This window comes from Hemibagrus wyckioides, linkage group LG04 (genome assembly GCF_019097595.1).
Source record: "Hemibagrus wyckioides isolate EC202008001 linkage group LG04, SWU_Hwy_1.0, whole genome shotgun sequence".
NCBI classification, from domain to species: Eukaryota; Metazoa; Chordata; class Actinopteri; order Siluriformes; family Bagridae; genus Hemibagrus; species Hemibagrus wyckioides.
The window spans coordinates 18,633,297-18,645,584 of record NC_080713.1 but is presented as its reverse complement, the minus strand read 5'-3'; the positions used below and the strand labels follow the sequence as shown (position 1 = coordinate 18,645,584).

The 12,288-nt window shown below is 38.2% G+C and overlaps 1 protein-coding gene across 1 annotated transcript; it reads left to right on the top strand.

The window, feature by feature from the left end:
* Positions 1-359: 359 nt before the first annotated feature.
* slc12a3 (solute carrier family 12 member 3) lies at positions 360-12,229 on the top strand. Its single transcript, XM_058387919.1, has 26 exons — positions 360-695; positions 850-969; positions 1,301-1,376; positions 2,277-2,372; positions 2,468-2,607; positions 2,691-2,801; positions 2,901-3,012; positions 3,112-3,242; positions 3,376-3,460; positions 3,941-4,104; positions 4,239-4,346; positions 4,463-4,586; positions 5,531-5,632; positions 5,827-5,982; positions 6,111-6,210; positions 6,318-6,429; positions 6,547-6,684; positions 7,101-7,207; positions 7,294-7,376; positions 7,478-7,540; positions 8,518-8,619; positions 8,764-8,875; positions 9,701-9,787; positions 9,917-10,052; positions 10,264-10,331; positions 10,577-12,229. The coding sequence occupies exons 1-26, from the start codon at positions 375-377 to the stop codon at positions 10,716-10,718; spliced, it is 3,096 nt and encodes a 1,031-aa protein (XP_058243902.1). The 5' UTR covers positions 360-374; the 3' UTR covers positions 10,719-12,229.
* Positions 12,230-12,288: the final 59 nt, after the last annotated feature.

Sequence of the window (12,288 nt, the reverse complement as noted above, 5' to 3'; positions counted from 1 at the left end):
CTGTCCAGCGTTTAAGTTGGTTTTATAGACTTTGCACATTTATACCTCTCTAGTCATCATCAAATCCGCATGTGTCCTCATTTTTAATGACTGGTGTTGGAAATAACCGTAGTTCTACAGGCATTCAACATTACATGAGCATTGGTCACAATTTAAGGAAGCAAAAGTGTCCTTCAGAGCCTCTGGCAAGGTTATTCTGCTTTAGATCAGAGTCAGTGTGTTGTGATCATGTTAACAAGCTCAGGTACAAGCCAAAGACCCTGGGGCAGCTCTTTAAGAACTACTGACCGTTACAAAAAATGCCAAATGGTCCTATGTTTGTATTGTCCAAGAGCAAAACTGAGAACATTTCCGGTTCAGGTACAATATAACCCATGCACCAGTCCCCAGCTCACACTGGCTTTCACTCACTCATGGAGGACTCACTGTATAATAATGAAGTGATCAACCTCACTTCATTCCGAGGCCAATACTCTGTCTCTCCAGCACTCAATGGTGGAGACACCCGGCGGTACACTATAGAGGAAAACGGTGGATATGACCTGAATGGAGTGACCCCACGTAGCTCTACTGTGCTGTCTGGATATGATACAATAGATTCTCCTCCTAGTTATGACTTTTATGCCAACACAGAGGTTTTTGGGAGAACAAAAAAATTAAGACCATCTCTCTTTCAGCTACACTCCAACCATGAGGTATGTGATACTGGGTTAGAGATTCATGGTGTGAATAATGTAGATTCAGTTCTATAAATTATGTTCAGTGTGGTTTCATGTAAACTTTAATATGAGAATCAGTATTAGTTATGGTTTTTAATTAAGGTCATTTTCAAATGCTTTAATCTTGTAGGAAGATAGCTCCCCACCTCCTCTGTATGAGGAGACGAGTGGTAACAAAGAGAGTCCTGATGAAGAGACAGCAGAACCTCCTCCTGAGCCCACTCGCTTTGGATGGGTACAGGGGGTCATGGTAAGGGGCAAATAAAGCTCATTGACAGTGGTTATAGTATTCTAAATAAGAATAATGGAAAAATATCATCACTATGAGTACTACATTATATGAAATCCTCATGCTGAGCACTGGGGTTGGATTAAATTGTAGCACTGACAGATAAAACTACAGTTGTAGCTTCTATTGTCCTTGGCTTTTTGGATACATTTCCATCAAACTGATTATTGTGCACACACATGTAAATGATGAAAACAGAAAAAAAACTCAAAGACTCAAGGTGTGATTGTACAGGAACAGAACATTTAACAGTTGTCTAATAATTTGGAACATCTGTAATTTTGTTCCACAGGTTCGTTGTATGCTCAACATCTGGGGAGTGATTCTGTACCTGAGGCTTCCCTGGATCACATCACAAGCTGGAATTGGTACATCAGACTGTATTTAACCCTGACTCAAGAGCAAACAATTGGGTGCTGTAACCGTATCACATTAAGATGTGATCTGTATGTGTACACACTGTAAATGATTTATAAAACATCTAAATGATCCTAAATTGTATTTGTTTAATTACACATTTGGGAAGGATTTCCACTAGATTTTGGACTTGTTGAGCTCATGCATTAATAGGAAAGAGGCCTGCTACACACTATGTGTTTTACTTCATCTCAAAGCTGTTCAGTGTCGTTGAGGTCAGGGCTCAGGCTTCTCAAATAATTGTAAGAAATTGCCTTTCTAAATTTGTGGCAAAGGTTTGGAGAAGGCCCCCATATGGACGTGATGGTCAGGTGTCCACATATTTTTGAGCACATCGTTTATTTTCATGACATTCGAAAATCTTGATATGTAGGTGACCTTAATGTACTGTATGTACCTGTATAATTATCAGGTAATACCAAATCTGGAGGGTGCAGTGATTTAGTGGTCAGCATGTTTAACTCACACCTCCTGTGCATCCAGGTATTCCAGTTTCCTCCCCCAGTCCAAAGACATGTATCATCTGATTGGCATCTCTAAATTGTCTGTAGTGTGTGAATGGGTGTATGAGTGTGTGTGCGATTGTGCCCTGTGATAATACCCTGTCCAGTGTGTCCCCTGCCTTGTGTCCTGAGTTCCTTTGGAAAAGCTCCAGGTTCCCTGCATCTCTGTGTAGGATAAGCAGCACAGACAGTGGATAGATAGATCAAATCCATGTAATCATATGAATGTTTCATGAATGCATCCCTAGATTAGTCATGAAATCTTTTATACTGTATTTCGAAATCTGTTCCTTTAGGGACACTTATATTGGTAACTTTTTAATATAAATAGTATTTCTTGTTCCTAAGGTTTGACATGGGTCATTATCCTGCTTTCCTCCTGCATCACTGGGATCACTGGCCTCTCTACCTCCGCCATCGCTACCAATGGCAAAGTCAAAGGAGGCAGGGCTTTTATTTATTTTACTCAGCACATCTCCATTACATAGCAACAAACCTCTCCAGAATCTTTCCTAATTCATGCTTCTGTTCTTCCGCAGGTGGTACATATTTCCTAATCTCACGCAGTTTGGGTCCAGAGCTGGGAGGATCTATTGGACTAATCTTTGCCTTTGCTAATGCAGTAGCTGTGGCTATGCACACCGTAGGCTTTGCTGAGACTGTTCAAGCACTAATGCAGGTGGGCTTAAAATATCTGTACACTGGATTCCCTGTTCCTTCTGTAATCATATTTGTGTTAAATTTTCTTTTATTCAATTTTAGGAGAGTGGTACAAGCATGGTAGACCCCCTCAATGACATCCGCATCATTGGTGTAATCACTGTCACCTGTCTGCTAGCAATTTCATTAGCTGGTATGGAGTGGGAGTCCAAGGTCTGTGTCAGATTTAAGAGCATTTTGTTTCTAGTATATTTACTAAGCTGAACTAAAAAGCCTTACCTGAGTAAATCGTGTTGTTAATCAATCCAACAGGCCCAGGTTTTGTTCTTCATGGTTATCATGGTTTCCTTCGCAAACTACATTGTTGGTACCATCATCCCTGCCACTCCTCAGAAACAAGCTAAAGGCTTCTACAGCTACAGAGGTCAGAGTGTGGCATGACTGTAGAGCATATGCTTCCTCTCAACAGATTACATATGTAAGTGCATGTGTCTCACAGTGTGCTTTTCTTTGTGCCTACCAGCGGATATTTTTGCAACTAATTTTGTGCCCAGCTGGCGTGGGCCAGAAGGCAGCTTCTTTGGCATGTTCTCCATCTTCTTTCCCTCAGCCACAGGCATTCTTGCAGGAGCCAATATTTCTGGAGATCTGAAGGCAAGTATAGCTATTTCAGTCACCCTTCAAGCTACATAAATTTCATGAAATTCCTTTGACACACATATGTTTACCTATTTTACATTTTATTCTGTATATTCATCCTTATGCTAACACACACATATCCTCATAGGACCCAAATGTAGCTATACCCCGTGGCACAATGCTGGCTATTTTCTGGACCACCATGTCTTATCTCATCATCTCTGCTACCATTGGTAAGATGCAGCAGAATATTTTGGAAAATCATACAAGTGTTGTTTTCATCACATGCTTGTCACTTCACATTTAAATGCATCTAGATTTTGGCTGGAGTGGTACATTGGCACAGTGGCTAGTGTTCCTTTCTCATGCCTCGAGGGTTGAGCCTGAGCTTGGATTACTTCTGTGAGGAACTTGCATGCTCTCTATGTGTTCATATGGGTTGCCTCTGGCCTTTCTGGCTTCGCTCCCCCTGCCCAAAATCATGCTTTTGGGTGGGAGGAAAACAGTGTGTATATATGTGTGTGTGTGTGTGTGTCCATTGTGCCCTGTTATGGACTGGCATCCCATGCACAGTGGATTCTTCCTGTGAGCCCAGTGTTCCCAGTTTAGGCTCTGGATCCAGTGTGACCTAGATCAGGATAAAGCTCAAGGTGAATGAATGAATAAAAAGATTTCAACATTTTAAAATACTGTTTTGTTTTTTTCTGTACCAGGCTCATGTGTAGTGCGTGATGCTTCTGGTAATCTCAATGACACTCTTCTAATCAGTGGGCCAGATGTTACAGACTGCGTGGGGATTGCCTGTAAATATGGCTGGAACTTCAGCGACTGCATTGCCAACAATACCTGCACTTATGGCCTTAGCAATAACTACCAAGTAACCATAATATATATATATATATATATATATATATTTTTTTTTTTAATTTCCAGTTGATATAATAAAACTGATTAATTGAACATTTCAGGTATATTTGTTATTACAGCAATAGCTTTTTTTTCACACTCTAGACCATGAGTATGGTGTCTGGATTTGCACCCCTGATTGCAGCAGGTATATTTGGAGCTACTTTGTCCTCTGCTCTAGCTTGCCTGGTTTCAGCCCCCAAAGTATTTCAGGTGACTTTCTACTGATCAGCTTCTGCTTTTGCTCTATAGTAGTTCCTAATGTGTTAATATGAACTCTTATCTCATTAATGATGAATTTAGCACACCTCTTATTTGTCTTGTCCTAGTGTCTTTGCAAGGACCAGTTGTATCCAGGGATAGGTTTTTTTGGAAAGGGCTATGGAAAGAATGATGAGCCATACAGGAGCTACCTCCTAACCTACATCATCGCTGTATGCTTCATTCTCATTGGTAGGTAGAAATACTAAAATATTTCAGAAGCACTAGTTCAGTGGTGGCTCAGACATAGTTGCTTGTGGGGCAGAGCACTTCCATAAACGTTTGTCAAAAGTTAATCTTTATAAAGTCCACAATTACAACTCCATTTTAAATTCTGTTGCCTATTTTGAACATATGACAGATATAAGTCATTGACCCACTTATTTTGTCCCCTTTCTTCACCTTCACTTTTTTGTTCTATATGTTATTTAACTCCATAGAGTTATTATTGCACCTAATGGTCAAAGACAGGAACTGGACCTAGTGGACAGGACAGCTAATGACAGGATTGCTATGGCTATAGTTTAAAATATTCTGTGATCTCCAAGATTTTGCTTCATTGTAATAAATTGAAATAAATTTGAAGGCAAAGTGTAAGTGCATTCTGTTTGTGTATACTGCATAGAACCATTTTAATGTAAAAAATCATCATTTTTTTTGTAATTACTAAGATTGGAAGATGAAGAGAGGGATTATAGAGTAATAAAATCATTTAAAATGTACATTTAAAATGAATATCACCCTGTGTCTCACTATAAGGCTAAGAAAAAGAATGTCTGCCCAAATTTGTTTAAGATCATTTCAGATATTTTGTATGGTTTTTGACACTATTAAATAAAGGCATGTTTAAAACTGCTCATAACAAGCTGCTGCACTATATCCTAGATAACCCAAGATGTTCTTGACTCTCAGCTGCCTTTTATAAGATTACTCTAAAAAGTCACTAAAATTGTAGCTTATAGTTACTAAGACAAGTTTGATAGTTTCTCAGCTTCATTTTGTTTGAGGTTATGTCGTCCTGCCCCACCAACATCTATGGCCACAAGCTGCTGCTGCAATGATTTCACTAAAATGTCGACTTGCATATAATCAATAGTTAGGATTTACTGACGTTTCCCATCCAAAATGCATTTCAGCTGAGCTAAACACTATTGCTCCAATCATCTCCAACTTTTTCCTGTGCTCCTACGCTCTCATCAACTTCAGCTGTTTCCATGCCTCCATCACCAACTCTCCAGGTGAGAATGGAAACTTTTCATCTGCAATTCCGTTTATTTGTGTGTAATGAACAGCGTAAAGAATGACACTAGTACAAAATCTTAGTGGATAATATCTGAAGCTACATTCAATGCAGATACGTACATTGTACCTTAATAATTAACTCAACAATTGCAGGGTCAGCGTATGTTATTTCCCACCCGTGTGTGTACAGGTTGGCGTCCCTCATTTCGGTTCTACAGTAAGTGGGCGTCTCTGGTGGGTGCTGTGGTGTCAGTGATCATCATGTTCTTGCTCACCTGGTGGGCTGCTCTAATTGCCATTGGGATAGTGTTCTTCCTACTGGGATATGTGCTCTACAAGAAGCCCTGTAAGACTTTCCGAATCATGTTAAAAATTCTGTGCCTCAAATACCAGTTGCTTACAGTTTATATGTATTTTTTGTATTGTCACTGTAGTGGCATAATTTCATAATATCATTTTCTGTTTCTGCTGTAGCTGTAAATTGGGGTTCCTCTGTGCAGGCGGGCTCATATAACATGGCACTGTCCTACTGTGTGGGTCTCAACCATGTAGATGACCACATAAAGAATTACAGGTATTCCATATTCAGTCTATTACCACATCATCAGCATTAACATGTTGCGTTTCTTGATCCCAGTCTCATTATTTCCTTCCTCTTCACCTCCCTTTTTCTTCTCTCAGGCCACAGTGTCTGGTTCTTACTGGGCCTCCCAGTTTGCGTCCAGCTCTGGTGGACTTTGTAGGTACCTTCACCAAGAACCAGAGTCTGATGATGTGTGGAAATGTCTCTGTAGTAAGTTGATTTGGTCATTAAAAATGTTAGACATTTTAAACAATTAGCATGGCTCTATGTTCCCACCACCGGGAACATGATATGAAAATTATTAACAAAATTACGTTTACTTTTCAGGGAAGTCCATCACCCGATGCTCTGGATGCCGCCAACAGCAGCAGTCATGTGGCATGGCTCAACAAGCGAGGCATCAAATCTTTCTATCGTGGAGTAGTTGCTGATAACCTGCGCTCTGGAGCACAGATATTGCTGCAGGTCATTCATTCACTGCACAAGTACTCTGCCTTGCAAAAATATCCACTGCTTTGAACTTTTTCACATTTTAAAGTGTAATTCAGATTATGTCATAAATCGACACAAATTAGCCAATAATTTTGAGGTGAGGATAAAAATAAATTCCTCTGAAACCCATAAAAGAGTTCCAGAGCAACCAGTTACCAATATCTAAATCAACTTGTGTGCAATATAACCTGTTCCTGTTGGACATGGTGTAAACATTGAAGGGGTGAATACTTATACAGTACACTGGACGTTTAAGGAACATTTTGCAAACATATTCAATTTGTATATCCCTGTTCAGTTACTTGATGAATCATTTGCTTTTTAATGGATTTCCTGGTGAAATGTACTGGTTTGATGCCTTTCTGGTTGATCCTGATGTCTCTCTGTAGGGTGCAGGTCTGGGTCGCATTCGACCAAATGTCTTGATAATGGGATTTAAGAAGAACTGGCGCAAATGTCCACCAACTACTATTGATAATTACATAGGCATTTTACAGTAAGTTTTCTCAGCACACAAACTTAACAGCGTTTTGCATAAATCCATTGTGCCAATGAAATATCATTATGACATATATTTCTTAGCGATTCCTTTGACCTGCAATATGGCGTATGTGTCCTTCGGATGAAAGAAGGACTTGATTTATCTCATCAGATGCAAGCACATGGTAATGGTCCCAAACATTTGATAGAATTAATTTATCTATATTTGAAATAGACATTTGTGATGCTTACCACAATTATCCCACTTATCTCAATTTTACTGCAGTAAACCTAGGATTTGAGGCAGCTGCAGAGCCCGGGCTTGATGCAAGACCTTCTATGAACACACGTATGCAAAAAACAAACAAACAAACAAAAAAAACACTTGAGTGATTATTTATAGATATCTAATCAGCCAATCAAGTGTCAGGAGCATGGCGAATAAAATCATTCAGATACAGGTCAAGAGATTCAGTTACCTCAGAATGGTGAAAAAAGTATGATCTCTGTGACTTTAACCATCATTGTTGGTTCCAGATTTTTTTTTTTTTTTTTTTTTGAGTATTACAGAATTTCCAGGGAATTGCACACACAACAGTCTGTAGAGATTACACAAAATGGTGTGAAAAACAAAAAAAACATCCTGTGTGCATAGGATCTCAGGCTGAGGCACCTTATTGATAAGAGAGATCAGAGGAGAATCAAATAATATTTATAATATTAACTGTGGTGAGCGGAAAAGAATCTCAGAATGCTTATCAAACCTTGAATTGGATGAGCTACAACATCAGAAGACCACCTCAGGTTCCAGCCAAAAACAAGAATCTGAAGCTATCATGGGTTTAGACTTGGTGAAACTGGATAGATGAAGACTGGAAAAAGACCGGGTGACTTCAGATGTTGTGTTTGGGTGATGGCTTCAGATTCTTGTTAGAGTGGATAGACACTGATCCCTGTTCTCGGATGACAATAAAGTGCTTCTGCTGTCGTAGCCCGTCCACCTCAAGGTTCAAAGTTTTTGTGCAGTCTGAGATGCTTTTCTGCTCACTACGGTTGTAAAGAGTGACTATGAGTTAGCTTCCAGTGTTATACAAACACTACACTTACACTGTAAACTCTAAAGACTGTTGTTTGTGAAAATCTTGATGAGCAGTTTCTAAAATACTCAAACCAACTCATCTGCCAACACTCAGCATGCCATGGATAAAATCCCAGAGATCATATTTTTCAAGAAGAAAATCGAAGCCTTTCTGCATATTTAGTTCAGTTTGGTTCTTGCCAAATATCTATGCTGATTTTTAAGAAATGTTGCTCCCTTTCTTGCAGTGGACCCAGAATCGATGTTGGCTACTCCTCAACCCACCACTGTGTTTCAGTCCAAACAGGAAAAGAAGACCATTGATGTGTACTGGCTGTTTGATGATGGAGGTGAATATGAGCCAAGAAGTTGTTACAAAATCATCTATTTGGATTCAGATTTGTGGCAGCATTCACACTGCACTCACACAGCAATGCCAGAGTAATGTATGTACAGTATATGATGCAACAGTGGCTAATGCTGTGTGTTGACAGGTCTGACTCTATTGTTGCCCTACCTTCTGAAGCGGAAGAAGCGCTGGGGCAGGTGTAAAGTAAGAGTGTTCGTTGGAGGTGAAATTCAACATGTTGAGGAACAAAAGCAAGAGTAAGTGGAGATAAAAAGATAAGATCCTGTTTAACAGTTAAATGTCCGTTAATTTATTAGTGAGAATAAGCAGCACAATGTAAACTACAAAGAAAAAACATAATTACTCAAATACAAATATACATATATATATATATATATATATATATATATATATATATATATATATATATATATATATACAAATATACATATATATTTGTAGATTAAATTTACATATCTATGGATATATTCCAACATAATAAATACAACATAAATCTTGCTTTGCATTGTGTTTTCTCAAATTGGTTCAGTCGTAAGTTGGGTTACCGTCTGTGTGGAGTTTAGCATGATTCATCGTCTCTGTGCAAGGGCTTTTGTCCCACCATTCTCAGAAATACCAGTAGGTGTAGTGGCTATGCTAAGTTGGCTACATATGTATACTGGCTATGCTAAATTTCCCATGTAAGAGTACTAACTATTTTAAATTTGCATTTACATCTATAACATTTGGCAGATATCCTTATACAAATTGGCTGTGTAGGTATAGTGGCTATGCTATATTGGCTACATAAGTGTACTGCCTATGCTAATTTCGCTACCTAACTGTACTGGCTATGCTAAAATTCCTATGTAAGTACTCTGGCTATGGTGAATTGGCCATGTAGGCTATGGTTTGGCTGTGGTTATGCTAAATCTCCTAGAAGTGAATGTCAGCAGGCTCTATAATGAATACTGGGAAATTTGGACAAAAAACATCAGACTGTTTTTATTGTGATCATTACACCGATTTTAAGTGTGGAATGCAGTGACAGTGAGTCAGAATATTATCTCTGTACCCTCCAGGCTCACAGCTCTCATCAGCAAGTTTCGCCTCGGCTTCCACGAGATCCACGTTCTTCCCGACATCAATGAGAAACCACAACCAGAACAGTAATGACATCTTTTATCATTCAACTCTCAGTTTGATCTTTTAGTTAACATAATGGCTTTTTTTAATTTATGGAGTAAGATTTGTAAATCATTTCTTTCCACCTGAACACATTTCATCTATTTTAACAGTGTTAAAAAATTTGAGGACCTTCTAGCACCTTATAGGGCACATGCTATCCAAAAGAATGAGGAAGGAGGGGGTCAGCCAACCAGCAACTGCCCATGGATAGTGTCAGATGAGGTAGTGGAGAAAAATACAGCGAAGGTAAACTTTCAAATTGATGTTAATAGGTAAATAGATGCATAGAATCAGTAATAGTCTTAAATATAAATACTATTTGTACATGTAGTACATGAATTTGCAACAATAAACTCCAAATACTTTTTAATGTTATTTATTTTTTTAAATAATTAATTTATATTTGTATGCTTGTTCATAATTAACATTTCTGTTTATTTATGTTTGTTTTTTCTAGTCCTTAAGACAGATCCGTATTAATGAAATCCTACAAGACTATTCCAGGGATGCATCTTTGATTATTGTGTAAGTTAGATTGTTTTTGCTCTATTTTCACAATCATATATCAATTACTTGAAGATTTGTTGGATTTCTCCTTGTGTGTGTGTGTGTGTATGTATATATATATATATATATATATATATATATAAAAGTAAATATATAGTATAATATAGTAATTAAGTAAATATATGTGTGTGTGTGTGTGTATGTATATATATATATATATATATATATTTACTTAATTACTTAAAGATTTGTTTCCTTGACAGAACCTTGCCCATAGGTCGGAGAGGAGCATGTCCTAGTGCTCTTTACATGGCCTGGCTGGAAACAGTATCACGTGACCTGCGACCTCCGGTGCTGCTTGTCAGAGGCAACCAAGAGAGTGTACTCACTTTCTATTGCCAGTGATCAACCACCAAAAAAAGATTAGCATCATCAGCTATCCTAAAAATGGTGTAAAAGACTTAGTATGCACGTAGCACTTGAATCTAGTCTTGGTTTTAATGGGGTTTTATCAACCATGTGAATTAGCATGTTTAAGTTATTCTATGTCTGATCCATGTATTGTCTATTTGTGACATTCTATCTGTGACATTTATTGAACTTACTGTGTTTAACTCATAGATTTCCTAAATCAGCTGTAATTTCATTGAAATCATTTCCCTGTTGAAAAATCCACCTTGGTCTGAACAGCTACCAACAGCAACGCCACAAGGTTGAGCTTTTCATGCTGATAGATCTGGTTAGTCAGCTGGCAAGGGAGCAATTTCTGAATTACAACTACTAATGCTACATCATAGACAAGGTATTTTTAATAAAATAACAACATTAGGTGCCACAGCAGTATAGAAAGTAGTTTTGCCGGTCTCATAGCTCCAGGATCTGGTTTGTAAGCATGGGAGACTCTCTGTCTGGAGTTTTGCCTGATCTTCCTCAGATTTCATCCCACAGTAATCATGGGTAGTCTAGTGTGTGAATGTTTGTATGAATAGATCCCTACAATGAAACCCCACCCAATGTTCCTGGGATAGGCTCCAAATCTACTGTGGTGACCCTGATTCAGCAGTTACTGAGAATGAATTAACTAATGAATGGCTAGAGGGCCTTGAGGTCCAATATTGTATCTTAAAGGTACACATGATAGAAAGATACAAAACAAGTTTGGTACTTTTTTTGGTATTTTATTAATGAGAGTGTAGAAAACATGTACAGTGCAGAAAACTTTCAGAATAGATAAACACTTTCAGTGTCGTTCAACTTTGGCTCTATTATCATGTGCTGGATGATAATACAAATGTACAATGTGTGCATTACATTTTACATCTCTGGCATTTGGCAGATGCTCTTATCCAGAGCTACCTACAAAAGTGCTTTGAAGTCTCTATCAATGAATACATTAACACTGGTTCAATAGGTCACAGACTTAGGATACCCTAAAATCTGTGCTCGGAGGAGAAAACATAAAACAAAAAAGGAAAGTAAGGGCTAGTTTAAGTGTTTCAGGAGTGTTTATGCATGGTGCTCTGTGATGGACTGGCATGAATGAATAAGTGAATGACTGAATGAATGAATGAATGAATTAATTGATGGATGACTGAATGAATGGATGAATGAAAGAACCCAAGTATATGGCTATGAGAAAATCTCACATTATATTGATCAATTTACACAAGGAACAATGAAGCTGGGAAAGCTAGCAGCTGGCAAAAATGGTCTATCAGTTCAGTTTGTTTTAGTAGTTTGTCAGATAAAGCTGGATTTTTCCATCATCCCCCCACCACCACACACACATGTAATAACTACACTAATCAGACTTTCTGCTGATTGATATTATACTATAAACGTTTAATTATTTAAGTGTATAAGCCTTGTTGTGTTCTATTTATTGCTATTTTTAACTAAATAAACAGATAAGTTGACACCTTTGTCAAGCACTCGTGTCTTTTTCATCAGAAACTGATGCAACTCGAGGCTTTAT

Coding starts and splice junctions, on each gene's coding strand:
- slc12a3 (XM_058387919.1), top strand. CDS start 375: ATGCACCAGTCCCCAGCTCACACTGGCTTTCACTCACTCATGGAGGAC. Junction 5,983..6,110: donor TGTGCTCTACAAGAAGCCCT/GTAAGACTTTCC, acceptor TTTCTGCTGTAG/CTGTAAATTGGGGTTCCTCT. Junction 6,211..6,317: donor GACCACATAAAGAATTACAG/GTATTCCATATT, acceptor TTCTTCTCTCAG/GCCACAGTGTCTGGTTCTTA.